This window comes from Plectropomus leopardus, chromosome 18, assembly GCF_026936395.1.
Source record: "Plectropomus leopardus strain MGB_pleo_1.0 chromosome 18, ASM2693639v1, whole genome shotgun sequence".
Taxonomy (NCBI): domain Eukaryota; kingdom Metazoa; phylum Chordata; class Actinopteri; order Perciformes; family Serranidae; genus Plectropomus; species Plectropomus leopardus.
The window spans coordinates 2,205,106-2,232,835 of NC_142193.1; the positions used below are offsets into that span (position 1 = coordinate 2,205,106).

At 39.9% G+C, this 27,730-nt stretch overlaps 1 protein-coding gene across 1 annotated transcript; it reads right to left on the reverse strand.

Moving 5' to 3' along the window:
- Positions 1-282: 282 nt before the first annotated feature.
- Positions 283-26,884, reverse strand: gspt1l (G1 to S phase transition 1, like). The gene is made up of 14 exons (XM_042504965.2): positions 26,412-26,884; positions 24,139-24,183; positions 17,047-17,295; positions 15,785-15,818; positions 15,600-15,677; positions 15,257-15,437; positions 13,537-13,691; positions 10,506-10,646; positions 9,543-9,636; positions 5,507-5,587; positions 4,643-4,816; positions 2,262-2,351; positions 1,788-1,956; positions 283-963 (listed from the first exon to the last, which is right to left on the reverse strand). The coding sequence occupies exons 1-14, from the start codon at positions 26,602-26,604 to the stop codon at positions 911-913; spliced, it is 1,737 nt and encodes a 578-aa protein (XP_042360899.2). The 5' UTR covers positions 26,605-26,884; the 3' UTR covers positions 283-910.
- Between the last annotated feature and the right edge of the window lie 846 nt (positions 26,885-27,730).

A 27,730-nucleotide genomic window follows, 5' to 3' on the forward strand; every position in this document is an offset into this window, starting at 1 on the left:
AAATGCAGAATGTTTGAAAAAGTTAAAAAAAAAAAAAAAAAAAGTTGGTTGAACGCACACTTCCCCAAAGAGCTAAAGATTCTCATATTTAAAGCTTTTCTGTAGCTAAGAGTATGCAGAAATAGAGTGCAAAAAAATACAGAAGAATTTGGATCACAATAATATGAATGCTAACTAGCATTCACAAAAATAGTTCAACATGTACCCAGACTATGTTTAAATGGAAACCTGCATTTAAAGAGACCACTTGGTGTTTGTAAAAAAGCAGCCAGTGGACTGTGCTCTGAAAATGAACACACTGTTTTCCCAATTTATTTTATTGTCATAGTTGTTTGCTTTAATAACATTTGAACACGCTCAAGCACACTGCCAGAACGCCACGAGAAACCAAAAACTGGGTAAAAGCAAAGGGAGACATGTACACCCAAGATAAACATTTTGGTTTCAACTGGTTAAGTTCTTTCAAACAATTTCTTTGCAATTTACTTCTGAAAATCATCCTTTATATTCCAAGCAAAATCCTGGTCCACATCTGTTTAGATATAACTTCTGCCATTTGTCATTGTCATTTATGAAAGCAAAAAAAAAAAGAAAAAAAAAAAGAAAAATAAATCATGTAATGATGAGTAGACCAGAGTAGGGAGGTGGGAGAGGTGGAGGGAGGGCTAACCCAGAAATGGCATAGCTGAGCTCTCAATATGAGAAAGCTGACTCGTGTGGACTTCATCTTGGTGTCATTTGCTTAAAAACGGGTTCTTTTTCACGTGAGTTTTTTTCTGAAGCTGTTCTTCGGCACGCTGAAGGGGGGCGTGACAGGGAGGTGCCGTCGCCGCTGACAACTGTGTGGGCGGGTTATGACCGAGCTCCGCCCATTCTTTCTCACCAGGACACGTAGGCAGCTCCGTCCTCTTCAGTCCCGCTCAGCGACCAGCTTCAGCACCTTACCGATGGCGATGGTCTTACCTGAGACACAACAGAAGAGAACCATCACATCTCTGTCCCCGATTCACTTTACTGATGCACGGCTCAGAATGAATTCACATCAACTTATCATATCCAAAACCTTTTGAATCTTATAGAACCTTAAAGGCTTAGCTTTCATTATTTCTAAATATCTAAAGGCAAAAAATAATTCACCTTTTAATGAAACTCTACAGGTTTTAGTGACAACCTAATTGATGATCACAACCTGTAGCTCCAACATTAAATTGAGATGAGAATACAATAAAACATTTCATGTATTCATTCTGTAAACAGCTAATCTCCTGTACTGATCAGATTCAAATGATGATCTGATTTACAGTATATAAAATATATATATCGTCATTGGCAGGTACTAAATATTAAATGACTCATCAGGGGCAAAAAAGATGATCAGGACATCCTTATTATTTATCAATATTTTGTGTAGCTAAAGCTGCACTATAAACTGAATACATTTGGGTTTAAAGACTAGTTGCCTGAACTGAACAAGACATTTTAAGACATCAAATTGGGCTCTCTTTGGCATTTATAGACTAATTGTTTTGTCAAAAAAAGAACTGATTTACAGTCAAAATACTTATCAGCGTTAGTGCTAGTTAGTAGCTGCAGCTGCAGAAATGCTTGTTGCTGAGATTCAGTTTCTTTGTTTGCAGGAGAAAACAGCTCTCAACAGGAAGGAGCTGAACATTTAATCATCTAACAGCACATTGATACGAGACTGAAAACCAGCCAGATGAACATGTTAAACCCATGGCAAGGACATGTTGGATAGCTCCACCCCCCAGTGTCTACAGATGCTGTACCTTCGTCCCGTAAGGTAAACCGTCCCATCTGAGGAAACTCTTTAAAGGTCTCGAGGCAAATGGTCCCTGCCGTGCGCAGACGGGCGATGCACACCTGGTCCTGTTTGACGAATCGTGGCCGTGTCTTACTTTTGTCCCCTGTCTTCTTGTCTACCAGACAGATTAAGGCCTGCAGATGGAGGGAGCACATTTACATTCATCCCAAACTTCCACAACCACAATAACTCACCTCTCTCTGGCAATATGTGCATGTACATTGATTTTTGTACAATAAAGAGGAAAAAAGAGAAAACTACAATGAAAGAAGAATGCTATGTTTGTTCAAATGTCACTATTACCTCTACAACCAATCATTATTCCTGATCGGCTTCAAACACTACTGTGAGACAGTGAGTGGTGTTTGTATGTGTGTCTGTGTGTGTGGAGGCCTCATGTTAAAAGGGTAAAAAGTGAAGTCGGCATTAAAGGTCTTACTGTGATTTGCACTTCTTCGATGCAGGTGTGAATGTGAAGGACTGCGTTGTAACCTGGACAGATGATGGATTTGTGTTCAATGATGACAATCTGTGGAGAGATGATGGAGGGCACATCGAAAATCAACAAACATTTAATTTTGAAGAGCACTCTCAGTGCACCAGCTGATCCCCCCCACAGCTCTGTGGGCCATTTCCACTATGGCGGTTTGCTCAAAGGGATCCAGACAGCAGTGAGAGGGGAGGGATAAACCAACACCAGCTAGATGCTCAAGTCCAGAAAAAAACTTAATTTTTTTAGGTAATAACTTGTGAAATGAAATTTTAACTTATTATTAGGGATGCACTGATTTATATGCCGCACATCGGTATTGTCCGATATTTGCCTTGTTGATTGCTATCAGCCTATCTCAGGGTTTCACAGACATTCCTTTATGTGTGTGACTAAATCTTCTGCACCACATATTGATTTTGAATTTTTGGAACTGGATTGTTCATTTAAGTGCTATTATATATACTGTTTGCTTACTGATTGCACCACACTCTTGGAGCACAGAGCATACTCTAGGCACAGATGGAGCAGTAGAATGCCAGGCAGTATGAAAGTGAAACTTAAATGCTCTTTGTGCTGAGTCTAAAAGCTCTCTTCTGCAGCAGCTGAACCACGAGAAGAAGACATACTTTATAAATCCCAGATGGAAATGTTAACTCTGTTAAAAGTTATTAAAGACCAGAAATACACACACAGGTACAAACAGACCGATACATGGATTAAATGGAGAGATATCAGAGTGAGGGGGCTGCCCATGGACTGGTGCCCTGAGCAGTTGGGGGGCTCAGTGCCTTGCTCAATGGCATCTCAACAGTGCCCTGAAAGTGAACAGTCACCTCTACAAATGCCAGTCACCTCTCTAGGACTTGAACCAAAGACCCTCTGGTTTCCAACACAAGTCCCTATGGGCTGAGCTACTGCCGCCTGCGTCATATTAATTTTTGCCTGCAATAAAGCAGCGTGCCACACTAAAGGAGCCCCATCACTGAGGGGACAATAGAAAATGTGTCTGGGAAAAACAGATATTCCCTGAGACTCCTCTGGGATGAAAAGACACGGTTAACTCACTATTGTCCCATCAGGGGACGCACCCTATATGTGTCCGAGATAGCGCTAAATTGTGAACAACAAATCCATGTTGACAAAAGCAGGAGGAGAGCTAATTAATGTTACATTATGATGCCTTTAAGCTCTTTTAGTAAAAATGAGTTTTCTGCAAATGGAAAATCATAAGAATTATCATGACATGTTCAAATGTAGTATTATTAAATGTATTTTTTGGTGAGAAACTTGAATAAATGCAGCCGTCTCTGGGAGAAATTTGTTAACGTTTTTAAAGCAATATAAGGCTAACGGTACAGAGTCCACCTAAGCAGACACAACTGGACCAACCAGACCACAACTCCAACTGTCCATTTAAGCCCTCAAAACCACCTGGGCTCGAAATATTTATAATTATATTTCTTTTTTGCTGGCCAGCAAAGTTTTGCTGTGAAGTGTGCATTTTTATGATGGGCATGTGCAATTGATGGCTGAAAGTATACAGTTTTTAATTGTTGTATTTTACTGTGCATGCATTGCTGTTTTTATTGTTTTTTATACTGCAGAGATGAAGTCCAAGGCAAATTTCCCACTGTGACGATAGTCTTTCGAATTTATCTAATCTTATCTAATATACAATAGAGAGGAAAATTATGGCAAATCTTATAGAGTAGAAAGACTGGCATTGCTTTTTTTCTTCATGTTTTTCATGTGAAAATAGGGTGTACTAAAGGTTGTTTGTAAAACAGTTTAGTTATTTTGTTATGTAAAGAAATCTACCACAAAAGGAGGAATATATAACAACAACAACAGAAAAACACTGGTATTGAGCCAGAATTTCACATTCAGTGCATTCCTACTTATTATATGCAAAAGATTATTATTACAGTATGCACTGAAAAATTTTATTACACTATATGCACATTACTTGAATATGAGTTTAGGACAGGACAGTGTGAGCGCGAAAGGGGGAGAGAGAGAGGGGGTGACATGCAGCAAAGGGCCGAGGCCGGAGTCAAACCCACGGCCGCTGCGGTGAAGATACAACCTCTGTATATGGGGAGCCGCTCTATCCACTGAGCCACCAGGACGCCGATGAGTTACAATTTCATTTCACGTATGAGGTCATTACATCAGAGTGTGATTATTCACTCCCTGGAACTGGTTCATGGCTAAGATTCTGTGCTCGGAGTGTGAATCCTGATTGCTGGTGGTGCAGTGTGAGCACTTATAAACACAGTCAGGAGCGGCTCGGTGATCGTAGCCCTGAGCTGCAGAGTGATACTGACCTGGGCGTCAAAGGTGCGCCCTGAGTGGCAGAGGTTCTCAGCATTACACAGGATGAAGCCGGGCAGGATCTCCTCCTCCTCGATGCCCTTCAGCCGCAGCTTGAGGTTTTCACCAGGTCCGGCGTCGTCTGTCTCCACGTCATCTGACAGGAGACTCAACACCTCCACCACATGCTGCGTGAGGACAACAGGCAGAAACACATGAAATAAGACATCATGGAATAAAACCTCATGAAATTAGACAGAGAGAGGCAGAAGAGGGATTAAAGACGTGCAGGTGAAAAGTGTTTTGTGGTGTGAAGTTGAAACAAAATCACTGAACACAGAGCAAGAGTTAAACAGCAGACGAGAGAATTAATCAGTTACTCACAGTCTAAGTATTAACAGTAATAACAGGTCTACTCTTATCACAGACTGAACATTTAGTTCTCATTAACGGCCTTGCGACACTATAAAAAGATTTGCTTTGCTTCTGCCATTTAAAAACAAGGTCAAACTTCATATGGAGGACAAAATGGAATGCATCTAGTTGACTGTAGCCGCCAGTAATTATATTCTAACATTTTTTTAAATGAATTCTGCAATGACTGGCCAGTATAGTACATGATATCTGTTCTTTATTATGTCAGCCACGAGGATTTCACCAGATTTATCCAATGACACAATGATGCAGGGCATAAAGTGCAGATTCTAAAAAGGAGATGTTTTAAATTTACAACCAGAGGGAGGTTTCGATTTCTACATTCAGATTATATAAAAAACAAAAACACAACCAAAAATGTTCTTTAGTTAAGTTTTCCCTCTCTAAAATCTCATCTTTCTTGTTCCCAACAGATGGAAGAAAGGGCTTGTGGGATGTCTTACCCTGTTTGGCATCATAACCAGCTGCTGTGCTTTACTGATGGAGCCGGACTCCAGTTTGCCGAGGATCACAGTGCCCATGTCCTGAGGAGACAGATCGACAGAGTGTTACAGAGCAGGTGAGGAGAACCTTGTGTTTGCATTGACCTGTTATACACTGCTCCCCTTTTTCAGGTCTCTGCTCAAAAATTCTCATTTTAATATGGAGTATATCTCAGCAACCACAAGACTCACATTAACATTCAAGGGGCCCTGTTTAGATAATCTATCTATCTATCTATCTATCTATCTATCTATCTATCTATCTATCTATCTATCTATCTATCTATCTATCTAAAGCGCATGGCGCAAATGCGTTAAAGGCATGCCAAAGTCCATATTGCTAGTTAAACGGCGGATAATCTGGGCACCAGGTGTGGCGTACAGAGCAGAGGGGTTGTATTTGAACTTTAAATTAGTCAAGGGTATGTTTTGGACGAAACATGAATTAGCCAATCTGTGCATCAGCTCCTATTCCCTTTAAAAGCCAGACGTGCCAGGAATTGGCAAAATGCGATAAATGTGGCTGATTTGGCGAATAATAGATGTGAGAGGTGTTCTGCTGAAGAATCTGATCTTCTTGTGCGCGAGGTGAAGGCGCGCGAGCAGATAATTTGTGGAAGCAGCAAATATCCACAAAAGCAGCAGAGGTAAAGCAGACATGAGAGGACGTGGCGGTGCAGGTTCAATCATTTTTTGCAATCCCCAGAACAGCCTTACAATGCTGAAAAGTGTACAGTGATGTGAGGAGGAGGGTAAACAAGCTCAGTTCAGCGCTAAAATCAAGCATAAACGGGAGGAGCTGATCTCTCAGTGTGCATGTTGCTGCTGGCATTTGGGTTCACTGGCATCAGCACATGGCTTTCAGCCTCACGCCGTCCTACATCCTGTAATGTGCCCCCATTAATGTCCAAGAGACGTCCATGGCACATATCAATGTTGTGCAACACACAACATGCCTTAAAGAATGCTCCGACTTCGGGCTGAGTGGTGATGTTCCACCTGACTTATCCAAACATCTGAGCTGCATGCAGGCACATCTTGCTATCGGAATAATCCACCCTTTAAATAGCAGGAAACAGACTGCGCCTTTGGCTTCAGACCATCTTTTATTTGGTCAATAGCACATTTGCTTTCTGTTGCCTCAAAATAGCACTCCGCCAACAGTGCCCCTGACCACACCTCACTTTAAGATCGACATGCCCAGGGGAGCACAAGATGGGTGCCGGGTGTGAAAATGACAACTGTGCTGGTCTGACTCTAGCAATGACACTTGCGCTGTGCACGGCCTTGCGCTGAGAGTGAGATAGAGCCCAATGTCTTAAAGTAAAGATAATAAATGGTAGATGAACTTCAGAGCTGTAAGCTGCTGTAAGATGCTAATAGACCAGATTTAATGAAGGAACGAAGGAGAATAAATAGAATTTTTTGTCCTCACCTGAAAAAAACATTACAGTTTTAGAGTGAATAGGTACTATTATATAATATTACTTTTTGTTATACTGAAATAAAAACGCATTTGCCAAAAGGCTCTAGGATACTAGAGACATGTGACAGTCACCTGTGCAGATAGATGCTTATAAAATGAAGCAGGACACAGTGGAAGAGCATTAGGTAAAGAAATTCTAAAGGCAGAATCTTGAAATCGGCATTTTTAAGTATATTTTTGCACCCTATTTGACTCCTAGATATCATTAAAACTCATTTGATGTCACTTAAATGACAAGAGAAGTATTACATCCATCTAAAAACAGCAGGTTTTGGCAATGTTTTGAAAAATCAATCAATCAATCAGATGTTTATACATGTTTCCATTTATAGAAACCACAATAAATACACTGAATGAGCCTTTAATTGGTTTAGTAGGCCACAACATGCTGACAAATAACTTTGGGTGTAACTGATGCAGCCAGCAAATGGGAACATAGACTGTGGAAAACCATGAGAAAAAGCATAGCCTTTCTCAGTAAATTTCACAGCCACAGCCTCCATCCTTTCTCCCAACCATTTAAACCCACTGAGGCCTCTATATGAAGGGGACTTTTTGTTTCATTGATGATCTGATCTGTTGTACAGTGCTGTGTCTTACACTGCAGGAATCATTAGCTTGAGTCTGACAAGTGCAACATGACAAGAGACAACTACAGTCACTGACACATAGCTAGCTGCCTCGATGTGTTAATTGTTACACAGCCGCCTGTCAGCAGTCGCCTGGCCGTTCACACGGAGGTGCATCTCTCTGTGCTGGTCAGCAGGCGATCCTGCTCCTCTAATGTGTTTACTCACATGGAGAGCTCTGTCCCTGTCTGCTTGTGTGTCTCTGACTGTGTGTCTTTTGTGTATCCGCTTGTATCTTTCGCTCACCGTTTAGACACAACAGACAAACATATGGATGCACAGGATCTATATCTTACCATGTATCATAATCTGGTCATGTATATTATATTTAATATACACTAAATATTGTTTACAATAGATATTCAGTGTGTTTTCCTGCCAGATTTACTCAGAAAAAATAAACCAGATACCAAAACTATCACAACATGGGCACTGAATGCAAGCAGCAGGCTCTTTACAGAAAATCTGTGCACTTCACAGCTCTTCTGCATGCACGGTGGACCAGCGCAAGTGTTCGAGCAGAAGACCGATTTCAAGATTTTATGCAAACTTAGAGCTATGATAAAATTAAGCAATATCACTCGAGAGGGAGTGATGTGCTCGTATATCATCACAGCTGCTATTCGGTCGTAGGCACAAGGCCGCAGGCTGAGGGCCGAACATAATCACAGCCGTGATGATATACAGCACAACACATGACCTCGAGTGTGATATTGCTTTAATAAAACAGTTCTACAAGCGCCTTTAATTTGTTCATATTAACAAGCGACGACAGATTATGATTTGTTTGTTTATTTAATGATTTTTTTTGGCTCCGCAGACACAAATTGTTCTGCAACCGCTGGACATGAAAGCTATTGCCTAGCAACGCATAAACATTTCCCTGCATGCTGCTTGCTAATCTGTGTTACAAAGGTTTTCATGTTATGCACAGAGCAAATGCTTAGTATCAAGAACATTTATCTCTGTTTTTTCAGTGAAATCAGAGTCTGTTAACAGACACTTTGGCAGCCTGTGAGATTCAGATGAGTTAGTTTGTTAAGACAGTTCGTCAATCCAGCGCATGTCCACTCATTGCCGTGATCTCCCTCACCTTGAGTCCCGGATCAGACAGCATGTGTGTGTGTCTGTGTCTCTCAGGCTGTGGATAATGTCAGATGAGTGTGTCCCTCTCTCACTGCACATCCTTGTAACATCTGTGACAGCTGGTTTACTCCCAGTGAACGGCAGTTTACCAAAACCTGTCCGTCACAGCTGCCCCCTCCTGGGCTTCCTAATAACTTTTAGAAACTCCAAAGCATGTCCAGTCAGCTCAAGACACACTTTAAAATTATATACCACTTTTAAAACATATGCCACTTACACTCTAACACTAATTAATGGATTTTGAACGGCTGTGAAGCAGAGTGATACATGCAGAGTTTAAAATTAACAGTCCCAGTGATGTCGTACTCTTATATCATCACTCATGGAATGCCTCTCAACCAATCAAATTGTTTGGTCGGAACTAACTGTTGTATAATATTGAATAATAGCACTGTCCATCTGCACAGTAAACATGGTAAATGGTAAATAGACTATACTTGTATAGCGCTTTTCTAGTCTTATTGACCACTCAAAGTGCTTTAACACTACATGCCACATTCACTCATTCACACACACATTCACACACTAGTGGCTGAGGCTACCGTACAAGGTAGCCACCTTCTACTCAGTAATCATGAACACACATGATACTTCGACATGTTGCTTGGAGGAGCTGGGGATCGAACCGCTGACCTTCCGATTAGAGGACGATCGGCTCTACCTCTGAGCCACAGCTGCCCCAATATATGCCATATTCTCCCTCAACTCTGAACACAGGCCTCTGTAAGTGTCTTACCTTGTATTTGTCTACAATGGGCAATCTGACAGGGCCATCACTTGATCTGTTGAAATTTGGCAAACTGTCCAGGTGTGGAATGAATGGTAACCCTCTGAAACAAATGATCAAATACAGACAGCAGTTAGGAGAGATGGATGAACAAGAAAAATCATTTCACTTTATTCAGTGCAGGTGCTGCCACAGCGATCACTGGAAGCATGCATGTCGTAGCCTGCGTGCATGCATCAATCTTGATGTCGTACCCAAGTTTAATAAGATCCATGCTGCACAATGTAGCAGCACTAAACTTAATCATAAGATTGCAAAAATGTCACAGTCTGCAGGAGGCTTAAGACAGCAGTAGTGTTGTTATTGCAGTCAGACAGTATCTCCAGCTCAGAGAGGCCAGCTGTTTGTTTAGTCCAATCAGATGGCGGCTCATTTGTTAACAGCCTCAGAGCAAATCACAGACTCTATTTCACCTACTCACAGGTGGGTCCCACCAACATTAGTCAACCTTAAGTTAACTGACTGTATTTAGACCTTTTTGATGAGAATTAATCCTTGTAAGTTGGGTAAAAAAAAACAAAACATTGAGATTATTTGTCTACATGACCATTTTTTGGGAGGAGTTGATGACTCCTTAGATGCAGCAGTAGTGAATGCCCTTTTCTGCACTCAGGATAGGCAGGTAAGATGGACACCAGGTTAGCAGTAAACCATGATTGTAACAATGATATTCAGTGTGAGCTACAGTATGTCAGAACCACCAGGCTGGTTTGATCACTTTAATAACTTTGTCTTGCTTGTTTTGTGTCATCTGATTGGATCTTCTAATCGGCCTTATAAGAGACCGCTGATTTAACTATTAAGAAGAAATATTGTCTGATTGCGAAATGTGGCTGATCAATCTGAGCACCCTTACTATATGGTAAGCATTCGAAGAGAAGCAAGCTGATGAGAAGCAGCTGAAGGACTTACGTGTACCAGGAGCACATGTCAGTGGGCTCCTTCAGGTTGGCCCCTGTCAGGCCAGAGCACGGCATGAAGTGAATGTCTTTCTTCGGATTGAAGCCCACCTTCTTCAAAAATGGCACTAGTTTCTCCTTACATTCTTCATACCTGAGGGCACAACAACAGCAGGACGTCAACATCTTTAAACAGGAAGGAATAAAAAAAAAAAAACATGACAGCAGCCATTTCATGTGCGTAGATGACATGTACAGGCATGGACACTCAATAAACAACACAGATCTGAGGTAGCTGTGTGAACATTTTTCACCTCTGGGTATGATCATTTACATACAGTACAAACGGGAGATAAAATACTAGAAGACATCTTAATATAATGCAGTGCTATAAAACACTGCCACTACTACTTCAGAAACGTCCAGAGATTGAATGAGTGTATCAGTTGTGTTGGCAGGTATTGAGAGAGGTGGGGGAGAATACGAAACACCACAGTCTAGATATGTGTTGTGTAGGCTTGGGAGGTATCATGGTAAAATGGTATACCAGGGTATTTGGAAATCCTGAAGGTATGTTTTTCAACACTGTCATAAATACAGGTGCTCCTCTTTCTATTCAACTCATTGTATGTAGTGCATAGCAGGCACCAATAGAGCTCAGCCTCTGCTCTCTATTGGTGGAACAGACAGCTGAGCTTAAAGACACTGCAACACATAGTGGTTACAGGACCGTAAATAGCCGGCAGCCAGCAGGTAGAGAGAGACCGTGGGGAATAACAGCTTGTTTTTGCATCTAACTTGGATTAAAAAAAACCAAAAAAAACAACAACTGTAGCTAGTGGTTGTTGGAAGAAAGGACTTACAGAGTAGATTACTAACAGGAGTAAATGGTAAATGGCAAATGGACTGTACTTGTATAGCGCTTTTCTAGTATTATTGACCACTAAAAGCACTTTCACAGTACGTCGTCACATTCACCTATCACAAAATACACAAATTTTCTGTATTCCTGAGGTCTAACAAATGTGTTTAGTGCATTCCTTTCCTCATAAAAAAGCTCATAAAAAGTATTGTAGATGCAGTCATGTTTATAAGCTGTGTATTAACAAAAATGTAACATTACTCAGAGCAGACACAAAGTTTGCTGTGTTGTGTTTGGTATTTAGCCTGCCTTTAATCTGACCATAGACACCAGAGGACAGTCAGGCTTCTTCACAAACATCAGCTCCATTCATTGCTTTTTTTCTGTTGGTCCAATGACCGTGTCCCTTTAAATTAACCCATTAACTATTCTGCACCTCACTGTTGTTAACTTTGTAGGTCCCGCTGACCTATGTAGGTTTTTATCTGACTTCATTTTGGTTTGCCCAACACTAACTTTGAGTTACTACTTTAGTTCTTGCAATTGTTCCTCTAGTTCCATAGATTGCAGAACATTTCGGTGGAAAAGGACTAAAATGCACATGCATAACCCCACAGACATGACATTTAAATGTAAAAATTATGACTCCAGTGCCAATGTAGTGATACCAATGCCAATAGAGTACTTTATTGTACTGTATGGGTTGCAGCTGTTGTGGTAGTGGGCCATTCACATATTGCATTAAATCAAGACTGCATTTGCAGTGATTGGCTGTGAGCAAAACAATAAAAATACACCTTTTTTTCCACAAAAAGGATCATATCGAGGTATCCCTTGACTAGAGAAGTTTCACAACTATTTGTACTGGGTTATTTCAGTTGAAAACATAAAAGACATTGAGTGCAGACATCCAGACTCGTCAACAGACAGAGCACATGCCATATGTGAGAAATATTATAATATAAAAACTCAGGAAACACGACAGACCTGGCCAGGAATCTCCTTCTGCTAACTTATTGCTCTCACTATATTAGCTGCTCTGTTTAAACAATGTTAGGCTAAAAAAATGTGCATTCAAGCTGAAATTCAACCGTGCTGTTCTGTCAGAAGATGTAGTGACTTACACCAACTGTGAGTAGGAAAGAGTTTAAATAACGTTATTTGAAGGGCAGAATCATGCCAGTCGAATTGGATTTGGCAGTTCAATACAAATATTCGATGATTTGTTTTGTTTTCCATATAAAAAAGTTTTCAAGTTTAAACAGGCTCAGCAGGACGCTCAGCGTTTAAGCTACATTTGCATCTTATAGTAAACAAGCTAAAGGTGCTAACTATGGATCACAAATGTGCAGCAACATTTTTTGCTGACAAGAGATATCAACAAAAGCCAAAGACTGTATCATATTAACTTGGTGTGCGCTGTAAATTCACCACTCTGAACCTCTGACTTTAAAGGGGCAGCCCTAGATATTTGTTAAGCTTTGAGTAGAGGAATCTGCTAGCTGCTAGGCTAATTCATGCAATGTAAAAGATACAATTGTTATTGACATTAATTTTACACTTTATTTTATACTTTTGTGAGATGTTTTTGTTGTTAAGCTGTATTTTATCTGTGAATGGAGTCAATTTTAAGTAAACTTCACTGCACTGACCAGCTACAGTTGCTTAGTTATTTTTGTTGGTTTTTTTTTTTCGTTGGCCAGACAAAAAAAAAGGTGGGAGCTTCTTCTGTAATTGATAGTGTTCAGTGGGGATATATTATTGTTTGATACTGATAACTTTTTATCACCAAATACTGAATCGTCAACCAATTTACACATTTGCTGAAAAGCTCATTAGAAACTGTTCAATCACTTTTTTTTAAAAAAGTTAGTAAAAGATTTCAACTTTTTACTTGTCCCCTACACTCATAACAGAAACTTTTTTAAACCTCTTGTACAGAAAAAAACAGATTACTGCAGAAAGCCAACAGCTGTGAAGGAACACAGAAGCACAGCCTGTTCTATGTTTTGTCACATGCTATTTGTTTCTTATTCAGTAAAAGATTAGTACAGATCTGCTTTTATTTATTTCATGTTACTTATTGATACAAGGTGACTCGTGAGCTGCTGTTTATTGTTGCATTTATGAGTAGAGCCATTCTGTGAATTTCTACACCCCTTCTGTTTAACCTTGTACCCACCTCTCCAGGCTCCAGTTGACTGTAGGGTCATCCATTTTATTCACCAGGACTATCAGGTGTTTGACCCCAGCTGTTTTGGCCAACATGGCGTGCTCCCGCGTCTGTCCGCCCTTCTCAAAACCAGTTTCAAACTCGCCTTTCCTAGCAGAGATCACCTGAAGATCAACACAGTTATTTAGTCAGTAAATATGTTTACAAGGGCTAAAAATTACATTGAAAAGGGTACTTCCTTGCTGTAACTAACAGCTCACAGAAATGATCAGAATTGAAGTAAACAAACCTTGACCTTTGTTACAGGTTACACTAAGACTTGTTTTTGGCAATTTATTTACCTAAAAATACAGCAAGATCAACAATAAAGTGAAAGTGCTGTTTGATCACAGGGAAGTGTTTAGGTTCAGAGGTATTAAATGGGTTCAACTGCAGACTGAGGCAGTAGGAATAGAAGTGACCATACGTGAGGTGAGTCACTTCTGTTCACTGCCTTTTCATATTGCTTAACTCAAAACTGTAACTCCTGTAAATATAATGTGCTTAATTTTGTTTAACCTAATTCCAGTTTTGGTGCTTGTGCTGTAGTTCCGGCAGTGAAAAAAGTCAATACTCCTAGAGGCCTGAAAAGCATGAAAGAAAAAAAAGTTTTGCTGTGCTATTCAAACAAGGATGTGCGGCCTTCATTCAAACTGGAAGGAACTTCTGGTTGCTGCTAGTACCAGGACTGAAGGGTTCACTTTTATGTTGCTGTTTGCACAACAATGGTGTAATTGACCTCCTGACAATAAAACTATTTATTTTAATGACTGAAAATAACAACTATTTCCCTTTTAATGGTTTGATTTGTTGTTGTCTTCATGGTTGCTGATGGAGATCGCGCAGGGTTTACCTGCTGGATCTTTTGAGTTTCTAAAGCAGGATTTATACGGCTATACTACTTCTTCATACCTCCGACGTAGCCTGACGTGCACCGCTCCAGAACTTAACAACACGTCGCACAGGTAGCACAGGCTTCCTGTTTATTCTTGTAGGCTGAGAGCCATGTCCCTCTTTTATTTACTGTTATTTTACAGATAAGAAACAAGAAATTATTAAGATAATAAATCGCCCATACAATGGCATTTTAAGTAACTAACTAACTTACCTTCATACGAGTAGAGAAAAACTCTGAGCTGCTAGGCTAATTTATGCAGTGTAAAATGTCACAGGCTTATGCTAATAATGTTATCATGTTGTATTTGTGGGGAGAACGTGTCCAGTTGTTTTGTCTGTGAACTGTTGTGTTATAATTGAGCTGAATTTTGTAACATCACCTTTGTTAACAGTTACTATTATTTCAGGCTTCATATGAGTAGAGGAAAACCCAGTTAGCTGCTAAGCTAATTTATACAATGTTAAATGTCGTAGGCTTGTGCTAATATTGTTAGCATGTCTAGTGTAAGACCAAATATTTTGTCTGTGAATCTTGTGCGTGACAATGACATCGATTTAGATACTTGTCTTTGAAGTCGTTGCTATTAAACCATGTTTAATGTCTGTTTTCAACCAAGTCAAACTTTACAACACTTCACAGAAACCCCACCGCTGGTTTTAGTGCTGTGACTGCAGAGTGATGTACTCTCTGCGTAGCACCCAAGCACAACTATGAATGCGCCTATAGACTACTTGGTAGACAACTAGTTAAGCTTTGATCTGATGTGCACTGCTGGTCATTCCCTGAACTTACCAGAACAGCCAAGTCTGCTTGTGATGCACCTCCGATCATGTTGGGCACAAAGCTTTTGTGGCCCGGAGCGTCTAAGATGGTAAAGTGCTTTTTGTCTGTCTCAAAGTACGCTCGGCCCACCTCCACAGTCTTGCCTTTGTCCCTCTCCTCCTGGTTGGTGTCTAAAGCCCAAGACAGATACCTGGGAGACAGAACAGTGGTATTCTAGTGTTGATTTGGTCAAGGAGGTGAGTCAAGAGTCAAATCTCAACTATAGTGTACGGCCCTCATGATTTAATTCAGTCATCAAACAACTTTTCAAGTTCTAGATTCAATCAAAGAGCAAGTTAGCTGAGACACTCACCAGGTTTCTCGGTTCTTCTCCTTGGCTTCCCTCTCGTACTTCTCTAAAGTTCTCTTGTCTACCATGCCTGTTAGATACCTGTAGGAGAGAAGAGGAGCGAAAAACTTGTCAGAAGCCTGATGTGGTGATGGAATTTCACTCATCATAAGGGGGGTGGTAACCCAAAAAGGGAAACTTCTACTCACATGATTTGTCCGCCAATTGTGGACTTGCCAGCATCTGCAAAAGAAGAAAGCAGGATGGATTTAGATTTGAAACACTCAGATATTACAGACCAGAGGAGCAGGAAGTTCCTGAACATTTTGATCTGCCAGCCAGAGAAATAAAAGGCTACGCTGAGTGATAAGAGGCAATAATGACATTCAAACTTGTTAGGGAGTACATCACTGATAACAGAGTGAAGGTAAAATATCTGCACACTTAACAGCTGTGTCAACAAACAACGAAGGACACGGAACGGAAAGATGTCAGCTGGAATAAGAATTGCGCCTGACTGATATCTCAGTACCCTTAAGGGCAGTATCAAATGTCATTTTTTACATTTAAAACTTCTGTTGAGAGTTTTGAATGAAGCTTTGAATGTCTGTTGTAGTTTATGATGTCATCACTCTAAAACTAATCCTCATTTTGAATAAAGTGGTTAGTGCCGTAAAATGAGTTAATCTTTTTGATTTTATTATATCAACTGTCTTTAATGAATACATTTTAGGGATGCATTGATTAATCGGTCTATAGTCACCTTGTTGACGGTCATCAGCAAATAGGCAAATAAAATTAAATTCACTGATGGCAGCGACTGATGTTATTTAGTTGTGTCACAAGAATTTTGGGCTAAAAAAGCAGAAAAACTCACAATCATTGCATTATGTTGAAACTGGCTGTCAGTCAGTTGACTTTAACTGTTAGCAGTTGGTGGCCAAAACAAACAGCTAACTAAGGTCACATTAAGTTACATAGTGATGCCTGTAAACTCTATTTAGGAGAAAAAAAAGATAATGAGCGTGGTAAATTATAACGCGCTGATGATGTGTTCAAGTTTAATCTCTTAATCTTTCTTTTGGTGAGAAACTTGAATAAATACAGTTGTTTGGATAAAATGTATAATCTTTAAATTAACTGCTGTTGAAATTTTTAAAAAGCAATAAATTTGTTGTTGCTGAACAACAATAAACATTATCTACCCATCTATGTATCTATATATCTACGCGAGGGTCTACGAATAGATTGGTTATTGACGACTGGCTAAGTGCACCAGTAGTTGTTTTTGGGGCAATTTTTGTCATTTTTTTGCTTTTTTTTTGCCTCTAAACAACAAGAGGGAGCTGGGGTTTTGTCAGTTCCCAACACACATTTGTGTCACTCCAGCTTAATAGCAATGCTATCAGGTAACATTTGATCTGCTTATAATCTGCTAAATGGCCAACAGAAGACAGGTGTATTCACTGACCTACGTGTCCGATGAACACAACATTGATGTGTTCCTTCTTGGGTGCGTCTGGTGGTGGAGGTGGAACCTTGGGTGCTGGCGTTTCCTCTTCCTCCTCCATCATCTCTGGAGCTGTCTCCTCCACTGTTGCCATCGATGGTCCCCTGTCCCCACAAGAGCCGCCTCCTGGCTCCTCCTCGTTTGGCTCGGCCTCTTTCTGGTCCCACGGCTCCTCTGTGGTCATCTCTGTGTCGCCGTTTTCCACTGGAGCTGCAAAGCCACAAACACGGTCCACATCAATCAGAGCCCTTTTCTTTGTTTCGACAAGATACTTAAAACTACTTAACTGGGAGTGAAACACTGACGAGGCTAATGCTTTTCATTTTTTTCATGTTCATTTGGGGCAGTAAAACGGAGCTGAACATCAGTGATCAGCAGCATATCTGTGTTCTCTTTATGTTTTTATTTCTTTTAACTTTCTGTTACTGGAAACATTTTCTGAGCTGTCTATGTCACAAAAGACTTTGTTTACAGTAAATTGCAGTGATCAGTGTCTTGTCACAAAAGGAAAGACGAGAAGCAAAGAAGCTGTTAGCCCCATGAAACCTTGAAGAATAAAGGAATAAAGACATGTATTCAGGATGAAAAAAACAAATACTTACTGTGCAATGTAACCTGTAAATAGTTTACTTGTATGGACTTGACTTAGAAATGTGGTATGAAAACAAAATTTTTTTCTGTGATTTAACTAAGAGCAATCTTCAAAGATTGTCAGCAGCAGAATCAGCAAGATCTCATCAAGCTGCTCTGCCCATTTGTGAATTTGTGTCTTGAAAAACCTTCTTTATTGTTCATGGTCAAACCTAAGCAGAACACCCAAAGCTTCACTGTTTCTATAAACATTCATTAGCACACAAATATCTCCTCAACTACTCACATTGCATTGTAGTTGCAAACCTGTAGTAAGTTTGACACGTCATTTGTCCTGTCTGACAAATAATAATTATAAAACAGACAGAAAATAGTTCTGTCCAAACAAACAAAATAATAAAGCACATAGCAAATAACAATAAATTATATGTCACCAAACACAGTCTGCTTGGTTTTTCTCACAACCCAATGCAGTTTAGTTAAATCCAGTCCACAATCACAAAAACAAACTTGAAATCGGAGTTTTGACAACAAATCTCCACCACACAAAACTAATCAGGAGATCAAAATAGGAATGTTAGCATCTGCAGTCACAGTTTAATGACAAGTGCATATTTACAATACAGTATATACACCAGGTAGGTACTCATATAATGCGTTCATGTGATGTCAGAATAATTGGAATGACTTCCCACTGGGAAAATTCACATGAACGGCCTCTAGTGTCAGAAAAATAACTCAGCAACTCGAAGATAATTCTATAACACGAATTCTCAACTTGATGTCATAAATTACAGAAACATGTCAGGCGAAAGTCAATGTTTGGTCAATGGTAAGAAACTTTTTTGTCAATTCATGTATAAAGTATCACATTTTTGATCACATGTACAGTGTAATATGGTATTATTGGTAGCTGTTGTCCATGGAGAGTTACTTAGATTAATTAGAAAGTTTTTTCTAGCATAAATCCTGACAAGTCAGGTAACACTATTTTTATGCTACACTGTAGTGGTTTAGAATACTTATTTTTGAAATCATGGCTCAACTTATCTGTTTTCTTTGCTTTAAGTTAATTCTTTGCTCCTGTTTTAACGCTCTTAGCATTCAAAATACAACCCAGCTTCCATTAGGATCCCACTTTCTCATCTCAAAGTACATGAACACAACCAAGTCAGAAGAACAACTTCCAACTTGGAAACTCCAACCTTGTGACATCAAGTGAACGGCCAGTCAGTATAATTTCCACGGTTCGCCAAGACTGGAAGGTACAAGAGAGACTCCGGCTGTAAAATACACCCATTAGCGGTCTCCTAAAACAGACTCCAATAACCAGGTTTGTTTGCCAAGAGGTGTTTTTTTTTTTCCTTTCACTGAGCCTGAGATAAACTAATAAGAGTTTCCTGCAGGTAGGGCTGGGTATCGGTACTTGATACCTTTTATGGTATTGACCAAGACAACTCAATACTAAGTAGTATGCAAATGTCCAATCAAACAAAGGCTGCATTTGATCTTTTTTTACACTGGGGTCCTGATTGCAGACGCTCAGACTCCCTGCTGAATTAGCAAAACAGCTCAATGTCTGCCTGGTTAGCAGCGGCAGCTAACACATCCGAGTTGTTAAACGGTCCCAATAAACTTTAAACCAGTTTAAATCCCAGTCAGGCAACGTTAGCCGTGTAATGTCAACAGTTAGCCCTGCTACTGTGTTTCTGTGGCTGTGTGGACTCTCAGTGACTGTCCCTGATGCAGAGCTCACACTCCTGCAGCAGCAGCAGCAGCTACAACCCATACAGACTGTGTTGTGGTATAGTCAAGCGTAGAATATTTATCTGACTTATGCCATATTATAGGTAATGAATGAGGTACTCTTTTGGTATCTATATCCGTTTAACGGTACTAATATTGGTATTGGTATTGTAATTTTTTTAAACTATACCCAGCCCTATCTGCAGGTTAGCTATACTTTTACAGTATGTATTGGATTGTGATTGAATAATTTTAAGAATGTGGGTGTTAACTCTAGGACACATGAAGAAACTCTTGACAGATGTCATTCAGAAGGCTGGTCGCTTCAACCTCTGTCAGTGAGGCTTCCATATTTCTGTTAATGCAAGCTTTGTCCAATCAGGAAGTGATTTATGATTTGTTTTCCTCCATGCCTCTCTTTGACAAGAGCTTGACATAAAGTGAACCTTCACATAGCCATCACAGCATGAGAGACAGCCACCACCAAGAAATATCACAAAACATTGTGATGAAGAAGTGTAGTGCCACAGCAAGACAGCAATGAACACTCGGCCCCAAAAGAGGAGACAAAATAGGAAACAATGACAATGCTCTGACATCAAGCCTCCTACACAGTTCAGCAGAAAACAGATTGTGGTTCAGTGTGTTTTACCAGTTGTGGTTCCTCATTTTCCCTTTATTTATGGGACAGTTTGAGAGAGACAGAAAAGGTGGGACAGAGAAGGGGGAATGACACGCAGCAAAGGGCCACAGGTCGCACTCGAACCCGGGCCACTGCAGGAGCCTGAGGCATATGGGGCGCACGCTCTACCCAGGGAGCCAGAGGTCGCCCTGATACATCTGTCTGATTTTAAAGTATTTACACATGGTTTGACAAAGTTGATATGTATTTAGCTGTGCTTTTGTATTGAAGTGGAGCTGGGTGACATCTTGACTTTACGTCATGTACCACAGCTTGTTTCACAGGTATGTATAAATCTATGCAAGCATAAAATAACTATATATCAAACACTGAGAATAAACCGTCACATTTTTTAAGCCACCTCAATAACACTCTCCTATGGCTCTCTCGCTCTCACAGACACAAAAAGAAAAAAGTATCATAACATAATACCTTGTACGCATTGTCTAACCAGTCTAGACAACTCTGTCCTTGGTTTTGTGTTACAAAACTGCACATTTTAGAGTAGCTTTTTACTGTGACCATCCTAAGGTGCACTTGTATAGTAGTGATGCTGTGTGATCAGCATCTTGATATGTCACACCTGTCAGGTGAATGGATTATCTTTAAAAAGAAGAGGTTTTCACTAACATGGATTTTATAAATTTGCAACTAAACGGCCTTTTTGTGCAACAAAATAAAGGACTATGTGCCCTATTTAAACAATCAACAGTGCATGGTCTCTAACTGCATGGCATAAGTGCATTCAGGGTGTGTCCAACTCCACTTTTAGAAGTCAAATGGCTCATATTCTGGGTGCAAAGTAAGGCACAAAGGGTTGTCTTGTCCTGTATTTAATCATAGGTGTGTTTCAGCAAAAACATGAGTTCAACCAATCAGAGTATCATCTCCCATTCTCCTTAAAAACCAGGAACGTCTGCACCTGGTACACCACTATTTACATGGCAGGTTAAACATATTGGAGCAGCAAGCTGCTTTTTGCTGAGAGTGATGCAGTCAGAGCAGTAATGTCACTGCAGCAAATATTGTGGGACATTTAAGCAGAACTAAACACTGTTGTTATAAACTTGAAAGAGGAAACAGAAATGAAGTTTTAGTCTCTAAAATAATTAATGAAGTTACACTGCTCTTCCTGTGTGAATGTTCACTGCGTCTCTCTGAATGAGGAGTCAGACAACAGCTCTGCTCTGATCTCTGCCATGTTTAAATTTTACACAATGTCATTCATATTTCACTTGTTAAAATACTTCACCCAACCCAGACTGTCAGCATGTCCCTGTGTGTGGAAGAAGCAGCATGTTATGTGTGCTGTGAACCCCCCTATTAGGCGCACCTTACTCTGCGAATAAGGCACCCTTTAAAAAACAGGGCGCCATTCTGACTTTCTAACCAGGTCCTTGTTGGTCAATGGTGCAATTGGTTTCAGCTGTCTCAATATCGCAAAATGCCAACAATGCGCAGGACCACACCTCATTTTTAGACCTACACGCCCATAGGCCCACAGATGGGCACCAGTATATTACTTACACAACATCCGCATCGTCTGCAAAAATGACAACTGCGTCAGTCTAAAACTAACACTGACAGTTGTGCTATGCTTTTGGTCGGCTGTAAGATTGGGCCCTTAGATCTTTGACTTACAAAGCAAAAACAATAGTGTTGCGTTAAATTTTTGTTCAGTGTAAAGCACACATATAATTATTGCGCTTGCAGATTTGCATATCATAGTAGACTGGACTCTCAGCCTCGATGGAGGTCTGCACTTTCAGAGTACCTCATAGTTATATATATAGGCTGGGCGATAAAATGATATCAAACGCGATGTCAATGGAATGTCGATAGAATAAATTCCAGCCATGTTTTAACAGACAACATGAACAGTCAGTGATAATAAGAATAGCAACGAGGCAAACCAAATGCAGTGAATGACTCTAGAACAGCTAAGTGTTTGACAACCGAGTCGTATGTGCTTCTACAGCGTTTCATTATCGCGGATCAAACAGCTGATGGTATGACAGCAGCACCAAAGTGTCTGAAACAGCCAAATTTGCAGCGGTGGAAAGTGCCTTCTTTAGTTAGTTTCAGGTTTACTCGGTCTTGGATGAATTATTTAGAAACACCAGGACGCATCACTCCGTGTCTCATCCAGCCGCTCCCACTGAGTTCTTATTATTACCGGGGGCGGATGTAATGTTTTGGGGGGCTGGGGCCACAAGCACATGACATTATTTTCACCCTTTCTCTAACTGGGAATGTTGGCAGCTATAGGAGAGGCAGACCTCAAAAGTTGTTTTTTCCTGAGTAAAATGATTAATAGCACAGATGTTTCACAGAAGATTCACAGAAGTTGAAGTCAGAGTCCTGCCGTCAGGAGAGGCTGGCCTATTATCAGCACAATGTGCTTCAATGTACCTACAGTTTGTTTAAGATGGAGCTTTTAACTTTTATATAATGCTGGAAAGTTTAATAAATAATAATAAATCATATGTTTATTACACTCCAACACACCATGGTCACAATGAGACTGTCAGTGAACTAGGATATCTTCATATCTCACATTTTAACCCATTTCTGTCGAAAATAAATATAAATGAAATGAAACATTTTATTATTAATTGCCGCTGTCAAAGGTACGCTCAGTGTAGAAAATGGGGTTGGCCGGCAGTGCCTCAGCAGCAACGGTCTCTGTGTGGACACCACAGTGATGCATGACGGCAGGGTAATAAAACAAAACTACGTCAATACTTGTTCAACAATTACATTTTTTTACAGAAAAAGTAAAGTACAGAAAAAGGCACCATTGGGTACCACTGCTGGTATTGGTTCAAATGTGAACAGTATCACAAAATCATTATAAACCCAAATCTTGTTTAACTTCTTGCATTACTTTAACAAAATACCCTATACTTTTGTGCATCCCACACCTTACTTTGTCTTACCAACTATTAATCTTAAGTTAATCTACCAGGGATTCCCTAACTGTCAACACTCACAGGTCAGGACCTTAAGAAGGTTTTGAAAAATCTCTTAAATTCAGTATTCTGTTAGAACTTTTCACATTTTCTGGATTGAATACATTTGAGAACGATAAAAGCTTATTTACAGCAGGGAGCTGTCACGTTTACAAACTTGCTATACATACAGTGTGGAGATTTCATGTGGTTTAACAAATGTTCAAATATCTAACTACCTTTACTAGTTACACGGCTGTATTTGCTCTGAAACATAAACTTACAACAGAAACCTGCCTAATGTGTTCACAGTCAACAAGACTTACAACGCAGACAAGGTGACCACACCTTAACTGCTGTGGTCATCATCTGTAAACATCCAACCACACTTCTTTGGTTCATTTTCTTCCAACGATGGGACATGTTTCCACTCAAGTGTTAAACAAATACTGTAGGCTTTTAAAGAATCCTGGCATGTTTATTTAAATGACTGCAGCATTAAATGACCTAGTAACACTGCTAGCAGAGCTGCTGTATGTATAAATGATACTAATTCTTACAATAGTTTAATGTTAGCAGTTTTGGTATTTTACCGTTTCCCACTATAAGAGAAAACAATAACCAATGTAGCTGCACAATCAATGCACAGCTCCCTCTTGAGTATGGCCATGTCTGTTCAAAGCAGTAATTAAACAGAGCCTGAGTCAATGTGGCAGAGCAAGATCCAGACAGCCTGAGTCTAAACTAAAGACAAACGGATGCTAATCTACAACAAAACGGTTCAGTTAGTTTGTGGTAACCGTTGACATTTTTTTTATCTGCAGAAAACCCTCCCCCCGTGGCAGATGTAGATACATAAAGCCAATGCTGCTGAAAGACTACAGAGAGGGGGAATGGAGCTTTCAGGCAAACTCAACTTCTGTATTTGGGTCTCATGATGTAACAGTCACTATAGGCTTTGTTAATCCAGTCCATTCAGTATGGGCCTGCACATGTCCAGACAATTAGGCGAGCAGTAACAGCATGTATGAGACAAAAGGCACAGAGGCAGTCTTAACACTTAAACACAGAGTCCATACATACCAGCACTTTCTGACACCTCCATGCTGGATATCTTTTCAACAGCAACTGGAAAAGAAACAATAGTTAAGTTAATGTTTAAGTTAGTTTAACCCTTTAAAACCCCAGCAAATTAGTTTGAGTTCTTTCAAAAACACGGGCAGAAAGCAAAAAGCAACTTAACAAGACATATACCCAAAAATGAGTACACAAAAAAAGTAGAGTACTAAAACAAATAAGCAAGACATCCTTAAATCATCCAATTTTTTTTCACCAGTTCTGATACATCTGCAAAGTTTTGTGAGTTTTTGAGTATGATAAAGCCCTCAAAAAGGCAATTAATTTTAGAGAAAAATACTACTTTTAATTCCCTCAGCTTCACGACCACCTGCAGTCAGGGCTCTGGCCCTAACAAGAGAATGACCCCCCCCAAAATTTTTAAGTTTATTTAAAAAAATGGATACATATACATTTTTCCTAACACAATTTTAAATATGTTATAGTATTCATACAGACAAGACATTTTTCCCTTTTTAACCTAATTTTCATGTTTTTTTCTTTTCACTTTGAATGTCTTGCAATATGCAGGATTTTTTTTTGTTGCACATTTCCTTTTTCCTCATGTTTTCAAAAGAAAAACCAATTAGCTTACATTTTTATGGGTTAAATAGCTTGTGAAAGACATCTCAACACAGCACAAGAAAACTGATGTCAGTCCATGTTTCAGTGGGTTAAAGGAGCCTTGCCTGTTTTTCCGGCTACAGGCCACATTTACTTAAAGGGAAAGTGTGGGAATTTGAGGAATTTCTATTCGGTCTGTGGCTAACAGAAAACAAGTGTAGTTCCTAGATGTGTCATAAAGAGATCTCACTTTGCCTTCAGAGGCAACCTAAAGTCAAGGCCAGAGAGAAACACAAGAAAAGAGAGAAAAGGGGTTGACTGATATTTGTTTTTCAGGGCTGATACTGATTACTAGTATTTAATGAAACTGATAACTGATATTTGGAACCAATATGCATTAAAAGTGAAAATCTTTGTCAGTATTTAAAACTTGAGATTTAACAAACTCCCAAACAAGACTTTGTTTAATTGCCTTTAGCTAATATTTAATCAAATCTTTCAACTTTCAACCTCATATACAACAATTTCCCATTATTTTTTAAATAGCCAACTGAAAAATTAAACGAAAAAAAAAGAATAAATAAAAATAGCTCCCTGAGGTTTAATACAATTAAAGTTCCTCCCATGTTGAAACTTTCTTTGCACCTTTTTAATTAATCGATTTGATCAGAGATCATTACAATAAAACGCCAATACAGACAACGAGTAAAAGGCCAAACATTGGCCCCAATAATCGACCAGGCCGATAATCTGTCAACTCTTACACAATAATCTGTTCAATATGGAGGACTTTAACAGCTTTTTTATGTCAGTAAACTCCACGTTGGACTGGAAGCATCCATTTGATTCTACTGGCCTGTGGTCTGTGTGGTGTGTATGGGCCAAACAGTGGAAGGTTTTAAGCAGATGACACACTGAATATGAACAGCAGTATCTGACAAACTATCTGTTGGAGTTATGAGGAACATGCTAACTAAAAGTTTTCCTCTGAGGACTGCCGTGTGACATTGCTTAGCCTGCTCTAGGTCTCTGCTATTTTACGCGGTTTCCAATGACACATTTTGCTCCACTCTTGACCAGCAGTGCGTCAGAACATCCACGTCACACCAAACACTCACGTTCCCACTAATTTCTCTTCAGTGACGAGTTTAGCTTTAATCATCATGTGAAGTTTGACTGTTTCACAGTGACAACGTGGATGTTTGCCAGCTACATTTTTTCCTGATTTAATGTCCTGCTGCAATGAACAGTTCCCAGCTAAGAGGCACTGACTTCACACAGAGCGACACAGGCGCTCAATTGTAAAACCACAGCGGCTAACCGAAATGCTAACATTAGTTAGCTACCCCCGGTTACTTGTAACAAGCTAATGCCGGCTGGGCTCATGACTTTTAAGACAGTTGTGACAGTGCTCAACAAACTATAACACCGCCCAGCAGTCGAACGGCGATGAACTATGGACGGGGTTGATAGTTTGTGGATAAAGCTACATTGTCAGAAATAACAAATTATTGGAATACCAAACAGCACAGCTGCTAAGTTAGCTAGTTTGTCGCGCTTCAAGGAGCGCGTGTCTGTACGGAGGCTAGTGAGCTAGCATGTACCCAGCCCAGGCTGCTGTTAGCAGCTAGCGCATTGCTAGCTAGCGTAGCTCCCCAACGTGTTTGTGAACTCACCGACAGAATCGAGATTTTCCGAGTGTGCCTTGATGGAAAAAGCCGGAACAAATTCGGCGGCGTTCACATTGGGCACAAACGGTTTGGCGTTCACGTTTAGCGACGTGAATGCCGATTCAAGTTGTCCGTCGATTGTGGCCTCCACATCGTCCTCTTGTTCCCAGGAATCAGGGGCAGTGTCTCTCGGGTCCATCGTGGGTCTTGGATTTTCACTACTAGGAGATTTCAGCTACGCAGTTCTTGGTCCACGGAAGTGTCCGCCCCAAACCCGACGTTAAGGTCACCCCTCGGAGTAACGGAGAGCGTCCCAACTCGAGCTGTGATGGTTTGTCTCCGATTCAGGTGAAGTAAAGCAGCCGGTTTCTAACGGTAAACGCCAGAGAAGATATTCGACTCAGCACTCCCAGAGACAGTCCGCGTGAGCTAATGCGTCCCGTCACTCGACGCGCTACCCGCGATGACCGCTGGGATATGGAGTCTTATTCACGAGCGGAACACGTTTGCTTTGAAAGACTCCGGAGCAAAAGAAAACTACATTCTCCACAGACTAGGAACAGCCAGTTTACGTCAGTAATTTCTGACCTTTTCAGAAACCGCAGATTCGTTTTGTTGTAGAGGCTTCGTAATACAACTTCATTTACTTTGATAATATAATTGCAATAAATACATTTTTATTGGGAAAGTTGTTTCTGTAATTGTAAAAACGAAAAGGGAAACTTATTTAACATTTGCTGTTACTTACCATAACAAGGAACATTTTACCAGTACAACTTACTGGGTTAAAAAATTCTTGGTTATAATTCACAAATCTGAGACACTGCTAATTACTTGAAGTCATTTCTTTTCAATTCCCTTTATATTCTATCTATTAACACTTTGAAACCGAGGGCGACATCACTTTACTTGTGCTGCTGTCAGACACCTTTCATAAGTATGAAACCTTTGAACCGTGAGCCAGTTGGTGTAGTTTCTTTCAAAAACATTGGAGAAAAAGGCAATTAGCTACTTTGTAAGAAATGTTACACAAACTGCAAGAAACTTCAAATGCTTTGATTTAAAATTTTATTTTCAAAAAACTAAGGAAGCATTTCTTAGGAAAAAATATCAAGGGAAAAAGAAAAGCGCTAAAGAAAAATATAATTAGCATAATTACATATTTAAAATCATGTTACAAAATTACTTTGATTTTTAATGCACCTTCTCAAATCTTTGCATTTTCTACTTTCTTTTTCTTTTCTTAAAAAAAAAGATTAGGTCTTTTTTTCTTGTTCACTTTTTTACTAATTTCTTGGGTCATTTTTCTTCCGTAGCTCATTTCC

Excerpts from the sequence above, each read along its gene's own strand:
- gspt1l (XM_042504965.2), bottom strand. The coding sequence starts at position 26,604 with ATGGACCCGAGAGACACTGCCCCTGATTCCTGGGAACAAGAGGACGAT. Across the intron at positions 15,819-17,046 it reads TGTGTTCATCGGACACGTAG|ATGCTGGCAAGTCCACAATT; the intron begins GTCAGTGAATAC and ends CTTCTTTTGCAG. Across the intron at positions 13,692-15,256 it reads AAGCAGACTTGGCTGTTCTG|GTGATCTCTGCTAGGAAAGG; the intron begins GTAAGTTCAGGG and ends GTTGATCTTCAG.